General features: G+C 43.1%; 1 protein-coding gene across 12 annotated transcripts in view; it reads left to right on the top strand.

Moving 5' to 3' along the window:
• Positions 1 to 20,532, top strand: part of LOC144506100 (5'-AMP-activated protein kinase subunit gamma-2-like) — a 496,688-nt gene that overhangs the window by 438,044 nt on the left and 38,112 nt on the right. For all 12 annotated transcript variants that reach the window (XM_078231958.1, XM_078231951.1, XM_078231964.1 and 9 more), the window contains one exon: positions 11,633 to 11,691. In XM_078231958.1, the coding sequence (XP_078088084.1) occupies positions 11,633 to 11,691 (59 nt within the window). The remainder of the gene's footprint in view (positions 1 to 11,632; positions 11,692 to 20,532) is intronic.

The following is a 20,532-nucleotide window of genomic DNA, read 5'->3' as shown; positions in this document are numbered from 1 at the left end:
TCTCTCTCTCTCTCCCCCCCCCCCCCCCATTTCTAGCATTACTTTGGTTCTGTCAGCAAATGTATGGTAGCTAAATTTGCCGATAGCGCCAAGATAGGTAGGAAGATAATTTGTCAAGAAGACGAAGAGACTCTGCAAAGGGATATAGACAGGTTAAGAGAGTGGGCAAGCATTTGGCAGATGGAGTATAATGTAATTTCTCTTGCTTTGTTCCCCTACTACTTTATTTCCTGGAGATCCATGAACTATTATTTTTCTCATCAGGTCAATTGCTTCATCGCTTCTCATCAGGTTACCAATATCTAGACTTGCAATTTTGAGTTAATTTTTTCATCTCTCTTTGAGGCCATCCTTGTCTAATGGTTGGTAACCCTTGCCCATTCCTCAGAATTAATGCAGGATTCCTGAGTGATGCTGGCAGTGTAAGCCCTAAAGTGAGTACTATTTCCATTAGGGTCCTTAGGGATGGGATTTACGACCATTTAGAAAGATGCGGATTAATCCGAGATAGTCAGCACGGATTCGTGAAGGGCAAGTCGTGCCTCACAAATTTGATAGAATTTTTTGAGGAGGTAACTAAGTGTGTTGATGAAGGTAGGGCAGTTGATGTCATATACATGGATTTTAGTAAGGCGTTTGATAAGGTCCCCCATGGTCGGCTTATGATGAAAGTGAGGAGGTGTGGGATAGAGGGAAAGTTGGCCGATTGGATAGGTAACTGGCTGTCTGACCGAAGACAGAGGGTGGTGGTCGATGGAAAATTTTCGGATTGGAGGCAGGTTGCTAGCGGTGTGCTGCAGGGATCAGTGCTTGGTCCTCTGCTCTTTGTGATTTTTATTAATGACTTGGAGGAGGGGGCTGAAGGGTGGATCAGTAAATTTGCTGATGACACCAAGATTGGTGGAGTAGTGGATGAGGTGGAGGGCTGTTGTAGGCTGCAAAGAGACATCGATAGGATGCAAAGCTGGGCTGAAAAATGGCAAATGGAGTTTAACCCTGATAAATGTGAGGTGATTCATTTTGGTAGGACAAATTTAAATGTGGATTACAGGGTCAAAGGTAGGGTTCTGAAGACTGTGGAGGAACAGAGAGATCTTGGGGTCCATATCCACGGATCTCTAAAGGTTGCCAGTCAAGTGGATAGAGCTGTGAAGAAGGCCTATAGTGTGTTAGCTTTTATTAACAGGGGGTTGGAGTTTAAGAGCCGTGGGGTTATGCTGCAACTGTACAGGACCTTGGTGAGACCACATTTGGAATATTGTGTGCAGTTCTGGTCACCTCACTATAAGAAGGATGTGGAAGCGCTGGAAAGAGTGCAGAGGAGATTTACCAGGATGCTGCCTGGTTTGGAGGGTAGGTCATATGAGGAAAGGTTGAGGGAGCTAGGGCTGTTCTCTCTGGAGCGGAGGAGGCTGAGGGGAGACTTAATAGAGGTGTATAAAATGATGAAGGGGATAGATAGAGTGAACGTTCAAAGACTATTTCCTCGGGTGGATGGAGCTATTACAAGGGGGCATAACTATAGGGTTCGTGGTGGGAGATACAGGACGGATATCAGAGGTAGGTTCTTTACGCAGAGAGTGGTTGGGGTGTGGAATGGACTGCCTGCAGTGATAGTGGAGTCAGACACTTTAGAAACATTTAAGCGGTTATTGGATAGGCACATGGAGCACACCAGGATGATAGGGAGTGTGATAGCTTGATCTTGGTTTCAGATAAAGCTCGGCACAACATCGTGGGCCGAAGGGCCTGTTCTGTGCTGTACTGTTCTATGTTCTATGTCCATTTCATATCTCTTTCTGTCAGCCCTCTGGAGTAGAAAAAAGACTTGCAGTCTGGTGGAAAATGGACATTTCTCAGCTAGAAATAGAAGTTTATGATCAGCTTTTTCCTGTGTCTGAATGCATCATTTAGCTACAGTTAATGATTACAAAAGCAGAGAGGTCATGATGGAGTTGTGTAGAACTTTGGTGAGGCCACAGCTGGAGCACAGTGTGCAGTTCTGGTCGCCACATTATAGGAAGGATGTGATCGCACTGGAGGGGGTGCAGAGGAGATTCACCAGGATGCTGCCTGGGATGGAACATTTAAGTTATAAAGAGAGATTGGATAGGCTTGGGTTGTTTTCTCTGGAGCAGAGAATACTGAGGGGCAACCTGTTTGAGGTGCTCAAGATTATGAGGGGCATGGACAGGGTGGACAGGGAGCAGCTGTTCCCCTTAGTTGAAGGGTCAGTTACAAGGGGACACAAGTTAAAAGTGAGGGGTGGGAAGTTTAGGGGGGATTTGAGGAAAAACCTTGTTACTCAGAGGGTGGTGACAGTCCAGAATGCGCTGCCTGGGAGGGTGGTGGAGGCAGGATGCCTCACATCCTTTAAAAAGTACCTGGATGAGTACTTGGCACGCCATAACATTCAAGACTATGGGCAAGTGCTGGCAAATGGGATTAAATGGACAGGTTGGGGCATGTCATGCATCAGTGCAGACTCGATGGGCTGAAGCGCCTCTTCTACACTGTAATATTCTGTGATTCTGTAATGACAGTAAGAAGTTTAACAACACCAGGTTAAAGTCCAACAGGTTTATTTGGTAGCAAAAGCCATACAAGCTTTCGGAGCATTCTGTAATGAACCAGGCCTTGTAGTAACGTACACTGAAGCTTCAAAAAAAAAGTATTTTTTTTGAAAAAACACAAAATTCTATAATTGTTAATGGCAGGTAATGTTTTTTGTTTTGTTATGATTTTAAAAGTAACTTTCACTTGTATCCAGTTACGACACTAAATTCATTTATTTTCAGATAGGCAGTTAATGGCTTCTAGAGTGTAACTTAATCTGAATGGGAACTTCCTCTGGGCCATTTAATTATGAAATGGACGTTAGGTTCACAAGATTGTAACTGTTTCTGCTGCGGTTCTTCCTATTTTTCATTGAACTTTAGCAATTCAACTTGTATCAAAGCCTCAAGAGAAAGTAGCCTAACAAGGGGGCCAAGAGTCAGGAATCACTAGAGAATCAGGACTGCTTGTCATGTAAAGCACGTACATTTGTACAGAAAGCTCTGGATTAGAGACCACCAGCTTTCTTTATGTCCCTTTTTCAGTCTGCATTAAATTGAGTCTCGACCATCCAGCTGTTAGCAAGTCTTCCCAAATTAGCCAGTAGTTTGATGCCAAAATCTGTTTAATTGCACTTGAGTTCTGTTGCCGGTCATCATCTTCCAGACTAGTTAAGGTAGCTGGCACTGTTTCTAGAATTAGCCTGCAGGATATAATTAACACAGTGTGAAAAGGAATTTGAATTGTTTAGCTTCTTGGAAATATGGAAATAGTTTGATTACTGGAGGTCCTTTTATAGTATTCACTGTCAAATCTCTGAATATATGGAGCTCCTTGGGTTTTTTGGGCGTTTCTCAATTTGTAAGTAATTGAGTAACGTGCTAGTTATTCCTCCGAGAAGTTGGGGGATTCATTGATTGCTATATATAGAAGATCCATTTGAATGTTGTGCATAGGCGCCGGGTTTAAGTCAAGGCAGCATTAAGCTGCACGCACTATCCTGCTAACATTAGTTAAATGTTTTACAATGCACTTAATAAAATATAATGTGGGTTTGTATCTTGTCTTTAGCTTGTAACACAGAACAGCGCTGGATGCAGAACTCCTGATGTGTGCATCTACTGAAAAAAATATACTCCAGCTTTGATAACCTGTGCTTCAAAAGCTGTGTTCTAATAATTCTGTTAGAGGATACACCTTTGTGGACAAGTGATCATTATCTGTTGTGCTTGCTCTAGACTATAAGTTGATGCTCGGCCCTAATGCAGCTGGTTGCGATGTGACATGGCATGACTTGTTTTCTGTATTTTATAGTAGAGATTACATGAAGATCAGCCCATAAATCCCTCTTCTGACTCTCGCTCTCCCGGGATGGCATTGGCTACACTTTGAACCCTCATTAGCCTTTTTGGGTATGAAATTAATCTTCCACAGTGCCGCAAAACAGGATAGCAAATTGACAGCTGATTTTACTCTCAGCCCCATTTTCTTTTCCACTGAAGTTAAATGGGTTGCCACTAATCTATTGCCCATTTTGTGCTACAGTCCAAGATTAATTTCAACCCTGGCTCTGTTGCAACACCTAGAGTGTTATCCCCAAATGTTTATCATTCTTTGATTTGAAGGGCTCCTTCCTAATACCTAACTTGCATTTTCTGTGCATTCATTTAAATTCACATCTGGTTCTATTTTCTTGGTTATATTTGAAGTAATACTGAGTTTATCTGTGTTTTATGTTGGAGAATTCACACCATGAAGAATGGAGGGTTAAAAATAACGGAGTTTATTTATAGGATGGTGTTCGCGACATGGCTGCTTCTTCACTCTGATAGTTTCCCTGCGTTAGCAATCTGTGATGTCATGACTATATTAATACACAGTGCTTAGTGCAGCTATCAACAATCAATATTCATCCATAACATTTTCTCCCCTTTTAAATTGTACATCTCCAACAAATTCAAACAAGTGCCACATGAGCAATAATCAGTAAGTCAGAGATTGTCACTCTCTGAACAGTTGATGGCAAACCTCTAGTGTCCTGTTTTCACTGGTTGTAACCTGTGGCGTTTTTGTCTTTCCGCGAATTTAATTGGCATCGATGTTATATCTAGAGGTTGACTCTGTGTTTGGTCTACAGGTGAGGTGCTGCTTTCCTCAACAGTGTCTTGTTAGTGTCAGTGTTGCAGGAAGGTTTAGGTCAGGACTTTGTATGATTGAACCAAGATTTTCAGCAAGTTCCATTTCCTATGGACGGTTCTTCCCACCGATATCCGGTCCGCATGCCTCCTCCAGATGATGTCTTCTCTGGTTTGGATGGTATATGTGACAGGTCCAGTCTGCAAGGATTGTGGCAAGAACCACTTCTCTCCTGTGGATTAATTCCTACTCAAAACACATTGTGCCTTCCACCAAGGACAATGTTTTGCATCACTTTCCAGCCATTCTATCTGTCGTTGTTGTTGTATGATTGCTTTAATTTTCAGAAGTTTCAGCAAGTCAAATGCCAAACGTAATTGTCTCTTCATTGTTAATAATGCAGGTGAGATTTTGGTTGTAGAATGAACAGTATTCCTATACGTTAGTAGGACTTAATAAAATCATAGAATAGAATCCCTACTGTGCAGAAGGAGGCCATTTGGCCCATCATGACTGCACCGACTCTCAGACAGAGCATCTTACCCAGGCCCATTCTCTTAACCTCATGCATTTACCCCGCTAATTCCCCTAACCTACACATCTTGGGACACCTGAGGAGCAATTTAGCATGGCCAAGACACCTAACTTGCTCATCTTTGGACTGTGGGAAGAAACCAGAGCACCCGGAAGAAATCCATGCAGACAATGGGTGAATGTGCAAACTCCACGCAGACAGCGACCTGAGGCTGGAATCGAACCCAGGCCCCTGATGCTATGAGGCAGCAGTGCTAACCACTGTGCCACCGTGCTGCCCTGTTTAAAATGTTTGATCAGCAACCCTTCTTCCCTGGTTACTCTCAATGTATGCTTCATAGTTTGGAAAAAATGTTCTGCTAGTAGAATATGTTGACCTAATGTGTTGAATACCATTCTGCTTTGTTCAATAAACTTTTGAATTCTTCTGAGTCAAATTGAGGTCTGTTGTCGCTTACCAATTGTTCAGAGAATCCAAACTTACGAAAGCCCTTTTCTAGCCTCTCGATTGTTTATTCTGATGAAGTAGATTTCATTGTAGCAACCATCCTAGGTGTACGTCCTTCAAAAGGTCCACAAAGTCTACAAGCCTCTTCTGGCCATTTCCGTTGATTTAGCAGTGCTAAGGGTGGCAGGTTTCTTGTCTTTACACATAAGGAACATGTTCCAACTTTCTCTTCAGTTCACATCCAATCCAGTCCACCAGAAATAACGCCTGGCTATTTCCTTCATGCACGCAATTCCGCAATGGCGCTCATGTAACTTGTTTAACAGTCGTCTTCTCAATGGTGGTGGAATGATCACTCGGACACCCCAAAGAAGACACCCTGACTGTACTGACAGCTCCAGTCTTCCAGAGGAATGCGGTTTCAAGTCCGGTCTTAGTTCTGAGGTCTTCCCTCATAATACCATATGCATCACTTCTGAAAGTATCAGAGTGGCGACTCGGTGAATTTCACAGTAACTTCATTGCCGTGTTAATGCCTTACTTGTGACTGACAAATAAATGTTACTTCCTCGCTTTTCCAGAAGTGGTGGGGGCCTGGAATGCACTGCCAAGTGAGGTGGTTGAGGCAGACACGTTAGTGACACTTAAGGCTTACCTGGATAGACACATGAACAGGCAGAGTATAGAGGGATACAGGCAGTTGGTCTAGATAGGACAACGTGATCGGCGCAGGCTTGGTGGGTCGAAGGGCCTGTTCCTGTGCTGTACTGTGCTTTGTTCTTTTTAAGTGACTGGTGTACTGTCTACCTGCTCAAACTAGAAGATAATTCCACTTTAGTAGTTTGATGAACTACTAACTGACAAAGTACTTGGTCGAGGTAATCTTGACATTCCATCCACATTACAATGTCGATACTTTTTGGCATCAGAATGTCCAATGCTCATCTCTGCACTCTACTTGCTACCAGTAACAGAATTCCCATGTGTGGTCCAGACCTGGTAGTTAATGGACGATGGCCTGTCAACAGTGTGAAGTTTCTTCCGCACTGGAATTGATGGAATTTCTTTCCTCCAAAGATAATCCCTGAACGCTTCCATTTTAATTTGTGCATGGCTACTTTTAGCCTTGCTCAGTGTTCAAGAAAAAAGGGCAACAGGTCTGTCTTCAGCCGATGACATGATGTGGGATGCCACTGCTCCAACACCATAAGAGGATGCGTCACACACTAACCCAAGTAATTCAACAATCCGAGGAAGCAACTGGTTAATGTTCCGAGTTGCAGGTGCCTCTGAGATAGCCTTGACCTTTAAAGGAAATTTGTGAAGGCCCATGGCATCAATCACATGTCCCAAATACTCAACATCGGACTGGAAGAACTCATACTTGTCCTTGTGGACTCTCAGTCCATAATCTCCCAATCTCTGAAAAGTGGCATCCAAGTTCCTAAGTTGTTCCTCTTCGTCTCTTCCAGTGATTAACAAAACAGTCTGCAATGGTCCCACTCCCTCCATTGTCTGCTCGAGCATCTTTGTTTTGGAGCCATACTTCTCTCTTGTTTCTCTGTCAGTCACAGGTGATCTTCCTGCACCAGCCATAGCTGAAGTTGGCTGTGGATTGCACCATGGTCCAGAATTGATTATTGGCACCACATTATAGATCTCCAGGAGCTGTCATTTCTTTTCTCTTCCACCTTGAATAAACTTTGCCCAAAATCCCATCCCATGCCACGTGAGAATACCTTCTGAGAGTTATAAAGTAATGCCAGCTGTACAGGGTGGTGAATGTGAGGAATTCAATAACCACAGAATGTAGTTGAGGCCAAAACGTTGGGTGTGATTTCAAGAAAAAATTAGGTATACCTCTTGGGGCTAAAGGGATCAAGGAACATGGGAGGAGGGGGAGGATCAGGATATTGAATTCGATCAGTCATGATCATAATGAATAATGGAGCAGGCTCGAAGGGCCGAATGGCCTACTCCTGCTTCTATTTTCCATGTTTCTGTGTAGACCCATGATCGAATACTGGGTGGCAGGGTGAGAATGGCAACAGAATCTAGATTTTGAGATTGAAAATACAATGAACAAGTTAAACTAAAATAGCACACTATCGGCTGAATAGCGTGGTAGACTTGTTTACAAAAAAAAACGTGGCTTTCTTCCCACAACCTCAGTGACCCTGGTGCTAATAGTGGCCCTGATCCTATTTAAGACTTAATTTCTATTCAGTGAAGTCATGCAGTGCGAGAAATTTAACACTGTGAGGCTTAGATTGTATATTAAACCAACACGGCAGGAGATCCTGACGAGGCAAAATTGTGAACATGTAATATCTCTGGATGCAGGGTGGCTCCTATATCAGTATTGTATTGATAACACAACGAGAAAAGAGTCTGAAGATTAGTTTAAACTTAAAGGCAATAGGATATTGGAGTAGGAGGAGGCCATTGGGCCCTTCAAACATGCATTGCTGTTCAATAAGATCATGGCTGATCTCATTTATGGCCTGAACTCCACATTCCTGTCTGCTCCCCATAACTCTTGACTCCCATAAACATAAAATCTGTTAAACTCAGCCTTGAATAAATTCAGTGACCCAGCCTCCACTGCTTCCTGAGGAAGAGAATTCCACATACAAATAATGCACAGAGAAATAATTTTTCCTCATCTCCATTTTAGAAGAGAGACTCTATATTAAACTATGTCCCTAGTTCTAGTCTCCCTGACGAGAAGAAACATCCTCTTGGCATTCAGTCTAACCAGTCCCCGCGGGGTCTTGTGTTTCAACAAGATCACCTCTCATTCTACTAAAATCCAATGGGTATAATCGCAGCCTGTTCAACCTTTCTTCGTAAAATAAGCCCTTAATCCCAGGAATGAGTCATGTGAACCTTCTCTGAATTGCTTCTGATGCAGTTACATACTTTCTAAGGAAACCAAAACCGTGCACAGTACTCCTGATGTGGTCTCACCAAAACCCTGTACAGCTGTAAAAAACTTCCCAACTTTTATACTCCTTTCCCTTTGCAATAAACATCAATATCCCATTTATCTTTCTAATTGTTTGCTATGTCTGCCTACTTGATCCTTGTGATTCTTATACTAGGACACCCAGATCCCTCTGTACTGTAATTATAATTACAAGAGTATGTATGACAACAAAGCTGGTTAAAGTGAACTGGGAAATTAGGTTAAAGGCTAGGATGGTAGAGATGCAGTGTTGGATGTTTAAGATGATATTGCATAACACTCAGTAAAGATGTTTTCCAGTGCAAAAGGAGAAGGATGCATCATCAATGGCTATCTAAGATGGTATCAGATTGAAAGACAAAGTGAACAATTCTGCTAAGACTAGTATGCCAGAAGATTTGTCAGAATTTTTTTTTAAACGAAGAATGACCAAAGAAACTGAGGAGGGGATGAATCATAGAATCCCTACAGTACAGACGCCAGCCATCAAGTCTGCACCAACTGTCCGACAGAGCATCTTGCCCAGTCCCTATCCCCATAGCCGCACATATTTACCCTGCTAATCCCCCTAACCTATACGTCCCTGGGCAGTAAGGGGCAATTTAGCACGGCATTTAGTATAGTAATTAAAGGGAATGTTGGCTGTCTAGAGAGTGCAAATGGGAAATTAATAATGGGAAATTAATAAGTAAGGAGATTGCAGATCTGCTAAACAATCTGTGTCTGTTGTAAATTGGTGAAAGGGAGGGAAAATCTCTAAACCATTACAATTGCCAGGGAAAGCGTACATAAAAAAACTGTCACAGCTAAAGTCAGGCGAGTCCCCAGGACCTGATGGTCTGCACCCTAGGGTCTTAAAAGAAGTGGCTGTGAAGACAGTAGATGCATTGTTTGATATTTTCCTAAATTCCCTTAATTCTGGAAAGGTCCCTCAATTAAAAATTAGTAAATGTAACTATTCAAGAAAGGAGGGAGGCATAAAGCAGGAATCTAGAAGTCAGTTAACCTAACGTCTGTCATGGGGAAAATGAAAGTATTTGTTATTAAGGAGGTTATTCTTAATCTTAATGCAATCAAGTAGAGTCAACATGGTGTTGTGAAAGGGAAATAGTGTTTGATTGTTATTTCCTCAAAGAACTATAATAAATTAATGTGGATAGAGGGAAACCTGTAGATGTGGTGTACCTGGATTTCCAAAAGGCATTTGACAAAGTGCAGCACAAAATAAGAGCTTTTGGTGTAGGGGTGACCTATTTACGTGGATAGAGGATTGGTTAGATAATAGGAAGCAGAGTGTAGGGATAAATGGGTCATTTTTGGGTTGGCATGCTGTAATAAGTGGAGTGCTGCAGGGACCGATGCTAGGCCTCACTGTTTACAATCGATATCATTAACTTGGATGAAGGGACAAAATATCTGGTTGTTAAATCTGCTTAAGATACAAAGGTAGGTAGGTTGTGAAGAGGACATAAGTCTGCAAAGGGTTATAGGTTAAGTGAGTGGTCAAAAATTTAACAGCTGGAGTAAAATATGAACTTGTCCACTTTGGCAGGAAGAATAGAAAGGCAGAATGCTATCTAACTGGAGAGGGGCTGCTGAATTCTGTAGTCCAGAGGGATCTAGGTGTCCTGTTACATGAATCACAGAAATTGGCAGCAGGTACAGAAAGTGATTAGGAAGGCAGGTAGAATGTTGGCATTTATTGTGAGTATAGAGTATAACTGTTTTCGGAAGTTTTGTTGCAGTTGTACAGTGTTGGTGCGACCACTTCTGGAATAGTGTGCACAGTTTTGGTCTCTTAAAGGATACACACGCATTTGCAGCAGTTCAGAGAAGGTTAATGCAACTGACTCCTAGGATGGCAGGGTTATCTTATGAGGAAAAGTTGGACAGCTGGGAGCCCTGTCCGTTGGAGTTTAGAAAAATGAGAGGTGATCCTATTGAAACATATAAGATCCTGAAGGGACTTGACAAAGTGGATGCCGACAGAACGTTTCCCCTTGTGGGAGAGACTAGAAATAAGGGACACCGTTTAAAAACGTGGGATCCTCTATTTTAGATGGAGAAGAGGGGAATTTTTTTTCTAAGGTCAGTAGTGTGCAAAATTCTCTTCCTAAGAGAGCAGTTGAGGCAACGGCATTGAATACTTTTAAGGCCGATTTAGATTCTTTATTAAGAAGGGAGTTAAAAATTATAGGGGGTATGCAGGAAAGTAGAGTTGAGACCACAATCCAATTAGCAATGATCTTATCAAATGGTGGAGCAGGCTCGAGGAGCTGAATGACCTACTCCTGCTTCTGATTCATATGTTCGTATGTGTTAACTCTAATCTGTATGTCTTTGATATATTTCGAAATGTACAGGGCGAGGAGAGACCTTTACGGTCTTTTTGCCAGTCACAATTTGAAAAACAATTGTTTTGGGCGACTTTGTCAATCAAACTCATTTACTTTGTACTCAGATCAAGGCTGTGGATGTTAGAATCTGAAACAAAAACAGAAAATGCTGGAGAAGCTCAGCAGCTCCGACAAAGGGTCATCCAGATTTGAAACGTTGGCTCTATCCTCTCTCCACAGCTGCTGTCAGACCTGCCGAGTTTCTCCAGCTTTTTCTGTTTTTACTTTGTGCTGAGTGTACTTCATTTTGCTCAGCGTTACTGCCAGTGGATTTGATGCCTGTTTATTGGTGATGTCACTGCTGGTTGGCAGCAAGGTTTTCTCGCCCAACAAGTGAAACTCACTGGCTGGGATTTTACCGCCTCCCCCGCCCCGGAATCAGAAAGGATACTCTGTTGGCTGGGGGGGGGGGGGGAGGGGGATTTTATGAGCCTTGCCCGAGCGAGGTCATAAAATTCCGCCCACTGTTTTTTTTAAATAATGTTGAGTATTAAGGTTTCCACCATGATACTCCTGACAACAGACTTCAGTGATACAACACAGTGCTGCAATATTTTGTGACCTCAATTAAAAATGCTTCTCTTTTTCTCCTAGGAATGTTAACTATAACAGACTTCATAAACATACTGCACAGATACTACAAGTCACCCATGGTAAGTGTTTTCAGTTGTCGATATTAAAATCTTGGGAGACAAAGTAAGCAACTTGTGTGAAATAAGGAACAAGACCATACGATATAGGAGCAGACTTAGGTCATTCGACCCATCGAGTCTGCTCCGCCATTCAGTTATGGCTGATATGATTCTCATCCCCATTCTCCTCGTAACTCTTGATCCCCTGATTGATCAAGAACCTATCTATTTCTGCAGCTCGTACTGATAATTTTAGGGTTGTCCAAAGGAAATTTCCATACTATATCTACATTTTTTAATTTATTCATCAGTAGGACATGAGTGCTGCTGGCTGGCCAGCATTTATTGCCCATCCCTAGTTGCCCTTGAACTGAGTGGCTTGCTAGGCCATTTCAGAGGGCAGTTGAGAGTCAACCACATTGCTGTGGCTCTGGAGTCACATGTAGGCCAGACCAGGTAAGGACGGCAGATTTCCTTCCCTAAAGGACGTTAGTAAACCGGATGGGTTTTTCCGGCAATCGACAATGGTTTCATGGTCATCAGTAGATTCTTAATTCCAGATATTTTTTTTACTGAATTCAAATTCCACAATCTGCCGTGGCGGGATTCAAACCCAGGTCCCCAGAACATTAGCTGAGTTTCTGAATTAATAGTCTAGCGATAATACCACTAGGCCATCGCCTCCCCAAATAAGGCTCCTCAGTCAATAACACGATGCTGGAAAGAGACAAATCTACTCAATTCATTCAAACACAGCAACAACAATCACAACGTGCATTTATCTGGTCTTTCTAACACACTGAATACCCCAAGGGGCTTCACAGGAACGTACATAGAGCAAAACCTCAATATGCAAATAGCATATTGCTGTTGTCCATGATTTCAAACTGGCTGTGGGAAAATGGTGACAGGCAAGCAGGAGAGAAAAACTCTTGCGATCTGTTCCATTAAGAAAATCAAGACTTTACACTACCCTTGCTGTTTATAACGTCACATTTTGGATTTTGATCCTGTATCTTCTATTATTCTTCTTTGTAAAATATCTCTGCTACCTCCCATACTTGAGAAAGCAGAATTTGAGATCATTTTTCAGCTCGTTTCTTCCTGAAGGAAGCGTCTGTATCGGGGTTATTTTATTTGGATATCAGCCACAAGGGTGAGTTTTAATCAATATAACAGAGGCAGAGTAAAAATAGAAGAGAAAGCAAATTAGGCTGTCAGAAGAGAATGTGAACTGTCTTTGTATGGTTAATGAGCAGAACAAAACAATGTTGCCAGCAACAAAATAAATAAGATAACTTAAAAATATTCAATATTGCTGAAAAGAGAAAGTGCTTTTGAAGCTTTTTGTCTTGCACTCATCAGGACAAATGCAAGAATGCCAAATTTCAAAGTCAGCAACTGTTAATACTCCATGAGAAAAGGGTGCTGATTGATTGGCAAGTTGATTCTAGTTGAGGCTTTGTCATGGAGAATGCACCGGGGAACTCTTGTCCCTCACATTTTTTGGTTAATTTTTTAAAAGTGCAATGCCTGGACATGTTCCTTTTGCATGCAGAGGACAGGTCTCTGCAAATGAATCTGTGCAGCTCGCAAGTATAAGTGAGCCACATTGTGAGACCAAGCATTTATAATGATGATCTTCACTTGGTTGTTGGTGTAATTCTTAGCACTTAAGCTTGATCAGCAAGTGCTGTCCGCTCATGGAATCACACCTAATATTAGACATCATGTTTAGTTTTGTATACATAGGCTGGTTGAGTACGGTTGATATTCTTCCCATTGCAAATAGCAGAAAGGACATATTACTTGGTATGATCTGCCATTGTTGGGACATATGACCAACATACATGGCATCACACTGGCCCTGAAATTCATATATCGCATTACTCATTTATGTGGTAGCCGCAATGGCTTTTTGACTTGGTGGCAGCATCCTGTTAGTGGAAAATATGACTCATATTGCTGTTGTATAGTAGCAAAGTGAATGGCTAGCTTCACATTGTTGCTCAAATTTTTGAGATGCTTTACCCTTCTAGGGTAATTTGAGGCAGACTGGGCCCTTTTCATAGAATCCCTACAGCGCAGAAGAAACTGTTCAGCCCATTGACTAATGCCACCTCTGACAGAGCATCTCACCCAGGCCTTCTCCCCTACCCTATCCCTGTAACCCCATACAAATTTATCATGGCAAACCTTCTAACCTACACATCTTTGGACACTAAGGGGCAATTTAGTATGGCCAATCCACCTAACCACCTGCACGTCTTTGGGCTGTGGGTGGAAACCCACTCATACACGGGGAGAATATGCAAACTCTACTCAGTCACCAAAGGCTGGAATTGAACCTGGAGCCCTGAGGCAGCAGTGCTAACTACTGTCTATCCCCTTTCAGGTCAAAAAATGATGCCACCAGGCCCATTTGAATATGTGGTGTACACAGCAAGCAACAATTTGATCAAGGTAGTCATCCCACAAGATAGCTCTATTTTGCTCAAGCTTTCACAGTGAGCAAATGGCTCCGGCCCTATTTACGAGATAGCCAAAAAGGCCAATCTTGTAGCATTTGGAATTATAGAAATCCCAAACATGTATATTAACCACTGAAGGTAGGCTCATGGTAAGCAGAGATCATACCAGTGAATCTCTCAACTAGCACGTTGAGAAAAGTGGGCTTGTTAAAAACTGCTCCATTTCAAAGGCGAATTTAAATGTGGGAAGGAGTGCATTAAGGTGTGTAAGGAAATTCTGGCATGCCAACCAGCACCCTTTTCTCATGTAGTATAAATTGTTATTTTGTTTGAAATTTGGGGTTCTTGCGTTGTCTTGATGAGTGCAAGAAGAAAAGCTCTGAAAATATGTCTCTTTATTCAGCAATACTCAAGTTCCATTCTGCCAAACGATATGAAGCTGCAGGAATGCAAAAAAAGGAACAATTGCCAAAAAGGAAACCAAACCAAAATGCACTTCTACTAATTGACAAGACATAAGAAACACCATCCAAGGCAAAACAACCTGGAAGTGGAACCCTCCTGACTCCCATCCACCACCTTAAACATTCATTGCCCCCCACCACCAGCAGACAATGGTAGCAATGTGTACCATCTACAAAATACACTGCAGTGGCTTGACAAGCCTCCTTCAACAGCACCTTCCAAACCCAGAACCTTTAAAACCATAGGACCATAGAAAAGTTACAGTGCAGAAAGAGGCCATTCCACCCATCGTGTGTGTGTGTGTTGGCTTAAAAAAATAGAAAAATAAACTAGCCGCTCATTATCGGGAGGTGGTGTTATTGTCACTGGACTAGTAGTCCAGAAGCCCAGTTTAATGCTCTGGGGACCTGGGTTCTAATCCCACCACTGCTGATGTTGAAATTTTAATTGACTAAAACAAAAAACTAGAATTTAAAGTACAGATAACCATGAAACTATTGTTGGATGTCATAAAGACCCATCTGGTTGACTAATATCCTTTAGGGAAGGAAACCTGCCTTCCTTACCTGGTCTGGCCTACATGTGACTCTAGACCCACAGCAATGTGGTTGACTCTCAAATGTCCCCTGAAATGGTCTAACAAGCCACTTATTTCAAGGGCAATTAGTCAGCGACACCCACATCCCATGAATGAATTTTTTTAAAAATCAACTTTCCCGGTTTCCAGCATCTAGTCTGTTGTCTTGTAGTTATAGCACTTCAGGTGCAGATCTAGATACCTTTTAAATGCGTTGAGCATTTCGGCCTCAACTACCAATTTAGGCAGAGAATTCCAGATGGCCAACACCCTAATGTCCCATCTTATCCTTCTACCAATCACTTTAAATCTATGCCCCCGGTAACTGACCCCTCATATAGGCGAAACTGGTCCACCCTATCTAGGCCCTTCATAATTTTGTATAGTTTAATTAGGTCACCCCTCAGCGTCCTCAGCCCTAGCCTATCCAATCTCTCCTCAAAGCTACAATTTTCAAGCTCTAGCAACACTCTCCAGAGCAATTATGTCCTTCCTGACCAGAACTGTACCTGAAACTCCACTATGGCATAAGCTCAACAACTCCCTGCTTTTGTATTCAATACCTTGTCCCATAAAATAAAGCATTCCATCAGCTTCCTTTGCAACCTTACCCACCTGTCTTGTAACCTTCAGGGACCTGTGGGCATACACTCCAAGATGTCTCACTTTCTCAACCCCTCTGAATTTACTCCCATTTTTTGAGCATTCCCTTACTTTGTTTGCCCTCCCCAAATGCAGCACCTCTCATTTTTCCAGCATTAATTCCATTTGCCCCTTTTCCAACCAACCAAACCATTGATATAATTCTGAAGCAACAGCTATCCGCTTCGCTATCAACTGCACAACCATTTTTTGTGTCATCTGCAAATTTCCCAGTCGTGCCTCTCACATTTGAGTCCAGATCATTAATATATACAATGAACAGCAAGAGCCCCAACGATGAGCCCTGTGGAACACCACTGGAAGCCACTTTCCATTCGCTAGAACATCCATTGTTTCCTATCGCGAAGCCAATTTTGGATCTAACTCGCTACCTTCCCTGTTTTCTGACCAGCCTGCCATGTGGAACCTTGTCAGATGCTTTACCAAAATTCATGTATACAACATCCAGTGCACTGCCCTCATCAATCCTCTTTGTTACTTCCTCAAAAACTTCTGTTACATTAGTAAGAGACAATCTTCCCCTAGTTTATTCTGTCTTTCAGAATTAATTCCAATCAATTGCCCAACACTGAAGTCAGACTGGCCAGCCTAAATTTTCTGGCCAAGCCCTCACACCCTTTTTAAATAATGGTACAATATTCACAGGCCTCCAATCCTCTAATACCTCACTGCAAAATGATCCTCAAAACATCTGTTATTTCCTCCCGGGCTTCCTTCAGTCTGGGATACAATCCATCTGGCCCTGTCAGTCCCTCCAGTACTAGCTCTTTCACTATGCTTATTGTATCTAATATTTCACACTCCTCTTACTAGACTGTTTGCATTATCCCTCTCCTTAGTGAAGACCGAGACAAAGTACTCATTGAGAACTCTGGTCACATAGAATCATAGAGGTTTACAGCATGGAAACAGGCCCTTTAGCCCAATTTGTCCATGCTGTCCCTTTTTATAACTCCTAAGCTAGTCCCAGTTGCCCGCGTTTGGCCCATATCCCTCTATACCCATCTTACCCATGTAACTGTCTTTTTAAAATACAAATTGTGCCGCCTCTATTACTACCTCTGGCAATTTGTTCCAGACACACACCACCCTCAGAGTGAAAAAATTGCCCCTCTGGACCCTTTTGTATCTCTCTCGCTTTAAACCTATGCCCTCTAGTTTTAGACTCCCCTACCTTTGGGAAAAGTGTGGCTTTACCAATGTCTTGTACAACTTCAAGACATCCCAACTCCTGTATTCAGTGTTCTGACCGATGAAACCAAGCATTCCGAATGCCTTCTTCACCATTCTGTCCACCTGTGACTGCACTTTCAAGGAGCTGTTAACCTGTACTCTGCGATCTATTTGTTCTATAACTCTCCCCAACGCCCTACCGTTAACGGAGTAAGTCCTGCTCTGGTTCAGTCTACCAAAATGCATCACCTCACATTTATCTAAATGAAACCCCATCTGCCATTCGTCAGCCCACTGGCCCAATTGGTCAAGATCCTGTTGCAATCCTATATAGCCGCCTTCACTGTCCACTATGCCACCAATCTTGGTGTCATCTGCAAACTTGCTCATCATGCCTCCTATATTCTCATCCAAATCATTAATATAAATGACAAATAACAGTGGACCCAGCACTGATCCCTGAGGCACACCACTGGTCACAGGCCTCCAGTTTGAAAAATAACCCTCTGTCTTCTGCCATCAAGCCAATTTTGTATCCATTTGGCTACCTCACCCTGGATCCCGTGAGATTTAACCTTATGCAACAACCTACCATGCAGTACCTTGTCAAAGGCCTTGCTAAAGTCCATGTAGAACAAGATCAGCTGCACTGTCCTCATCTACCTTCTTGGTTACCCCTTCAAAAAACTCAATCAAATTAGTGAGGCATGATTTTCCACTCACAAAGCCATGCTGACTGTCCCTAATCAGTCCTTGCGTCTCTAAATGCCTGTAGATCCTGTGTCTCAGAATACTTTCTAACAACTTACCCACTACAGATGTGAGGCTCACCGGCCTGTAGTTCCCAGGCTTTTTCCTGCAGCCCTTCTTAAATGAAGGCACAACATTTGCCACCCTCCAATCTTCAGGCACCTCACCTCACCAGTGAATCGATGATTCAGATATCGCTGGTAGAGGACCCGCAATTTCCTCCCTAGCCTCCCACAATGTCCTGGGATACATTTCATCAGGTCCCGGGGATTCATCTACCTTGATGCGCTTTAAGACTTCCAGCACCTCCTCTAATATGTACACTCCTCAAGACATCACTATTTATTTCCCCAAGTTTTCTCAACAGTGAATACTGATGAGAAATATTCATTTAGGATCTCACCCATCTCTTGTGGATCCGCACATAGATGACCTTGTTGATCCTTAGGAGGCCTATTCTCTCCCTAGTTACTCTTTTGCCCTTTATGTATTTGTAGAAGCTCTTTGGCTTCTCCTTTGCCTTATCTGCCAAAACAATCTCGTGTTGCCTTTTAGCCCTCCTGATTTCCCTCTTAACTCTACTCCTACATTGCCAACATCAACACACAAGTTACCTCGTACATCTCTGATAGGCTCCACCCTTTCCTTAGTTAGTCTCTTGCTCTTAACGTACTGGCAGAACATCTTTGCTTTTTCTTTGATTTTATCTGAAAATATATTTTGTGTCCTCTCTTGGCTTTCCTAATTTCCTTTATTACTTCACCCCTGCATTTTCTGGACTCCTCTAGGCTTTCTACAATAGTAAGCTTTTTGTGACTGTCATGAGCTTTCTTTATCTTCTTTATCTTACCCTGTGTGCTTCTGGATAACCAGGCAGCTCTCAATCTGACAGAACCTTTACTCCCTTTTATCTGTGTCTTTTCCGTTATGATTCTAATCTAACTATTAGAGTCATTAGAGGTTTACAGCATGGAAACAGGCCCTTTGGCCCAACTTGTCCATGCCGCCCTTTTTTAAAACCCCTAAGCTAATTCAAATTGCCCGCATTTGGCCCATATCCCTCTATACCCATCGTACCCATGGAACTATCTAAATGCTTTTTAAAAGATAAAACTGTACCTGCCTCTACTACTACCCCTGGCAGCTTGTTTCAGATACTCACCACCCTCTGTGTGAAAGATTATACAGTAAGAAGTTTAACAACACCAGGTTAAAGTCCAACAGGTTTATTTGGTAGCAAAAGCCACACAAGCTTTCGAAGCTCTAAGCCCCTTCTTCAGGTGAGTGGGAATTCTGTTCACAAACAGAGTTTATAAAGACACAGACTCAATTTACATGAATAATGGTTGGAATGCGAATACTTACAACTAATCAAGTCTTTAAGAAACAAAACAATGGGAGTGGAGAGAGCATCAAGACAGGCTAAAAAGATGTGTATTGTCTCCAGACAAGACAGCCAGTGAAACTCTGCAGGTCCACGCAACTGTGGGGGTTACAAATAGTGTGACATGAACCCAATATCCCGGTTGAGGCCGTCCGCGTGTGTGCGGAACTTGGCTATCAGTTTCTGCTCAGCGACTCTGCGCTGTCGTGTGTCGCGAAGGCCGCCTTGGAGAACGCTTACCCGAATATCAGAGGCCGAATGCCCGTGACCGCTGAAGTGCTCCCCAAGAGGAAGAGAACAGTCTTGCCTGGTGATTGTCGAGCGGTGTTCATTCATCCGTTGTCGCAGCGTCTGCATAGTTTCCCCAATGTACCATGCCTCGGGACATCCTTTCTTGCAGCGTATCAGGTAGACAACGTTGGCCGAGTTGCAAGAGTATGTACCGTGTACCTGGTGGATGGTGTTCTCACGTGAGATGATGGCATCTGTGTCGATGATCCGGCACGTCTTGCAGAGGTTGCTGTGGCAGGGTTGTGTGGTGTCTTGGTCACTGTTCTCCTGAAGGCTGGGTAGTTTGCTGCGGACAATGGTCTGTTTGAGGTTGTGCGGTTGTTTGAAGGCAAGAAGTGGGGGTGTGGGATGGCCTTGGCGAGATGTTCGTCTTCATCAATGACATGTTGAAGGCTCCGGAGGAGATGCCGTAGCTTCTCCGCTCCGGGGAAGTACTGGACAACGAAGGGTACTCTGTCCACTGTGTCCCGTGTTTGTCTTCTGAGGAGGTCGGTGCGGTTTTTCGCTGTGGCGCGTTGGAACTGTTGATCAATGAGTCTAGCGCCATATCCTGTTCTTATGAGGGCACCTTTCAGCGTCTGGAGGTGTCTGTTGCGATCCTCCTCATCCGAGCAGATCCTGTGTATACGGAGGGCTTGTCCGTAGGGGAAGGCTTCTTTAACGTGTTTAGGGTGGAAGCTGGAGAAGTGGAGCATCGTGAGGTTATCCGTGGGCTTGCGGTACAGTGAGGTGCTGAGGTGACCGTCCTTAATGGAGATGCGCGTGTCCAAGAATGCAACCGATTCCGGAGCGTAGTCTATGGTGAGCCTGATGGTGGGATGGAACTTGTTGATGTCATCATAGAGTTTTTCAGGGATTGTTCACCATGAGTCCAAAGGAAGAAAATGTCATCGATGTATCTAGTGTATAGCATCGGTTGAAGGTCCCGTGCGGTGAAGAAGTCTTGTTCGAACCTGTGCATGAAGATGTTGGCATATTGAGGTGCAAATTTGGTCCCCATGGCTGTTCCGTGTGTCTGGATGAAGAACTGGTTGTTGAAGGTGAAGATATTGTGGTCCAGGATGAAGCGGATGAGATGTAAAGTTGCA

The sequence above is a fragment of the Mustelus asterias genome, chromosome 2 (assembly GCF_964213995.1).
Source record: "Mustelus asterias chromosome 2, sMusAst1.hap1.1, whole genome shotgun sequence".
Taxonomy (NCBI): Eukaryota; Metazoa; Chordata; class Chondrichthyes; order Carcharhiniformes; family Triakidae; genus Mustelus; species Mustelus asterias.
Note: the sequence above shows the minus strand (reverse complement) of the source record. Positions and strands in the feature narration are given on the sequence as shown.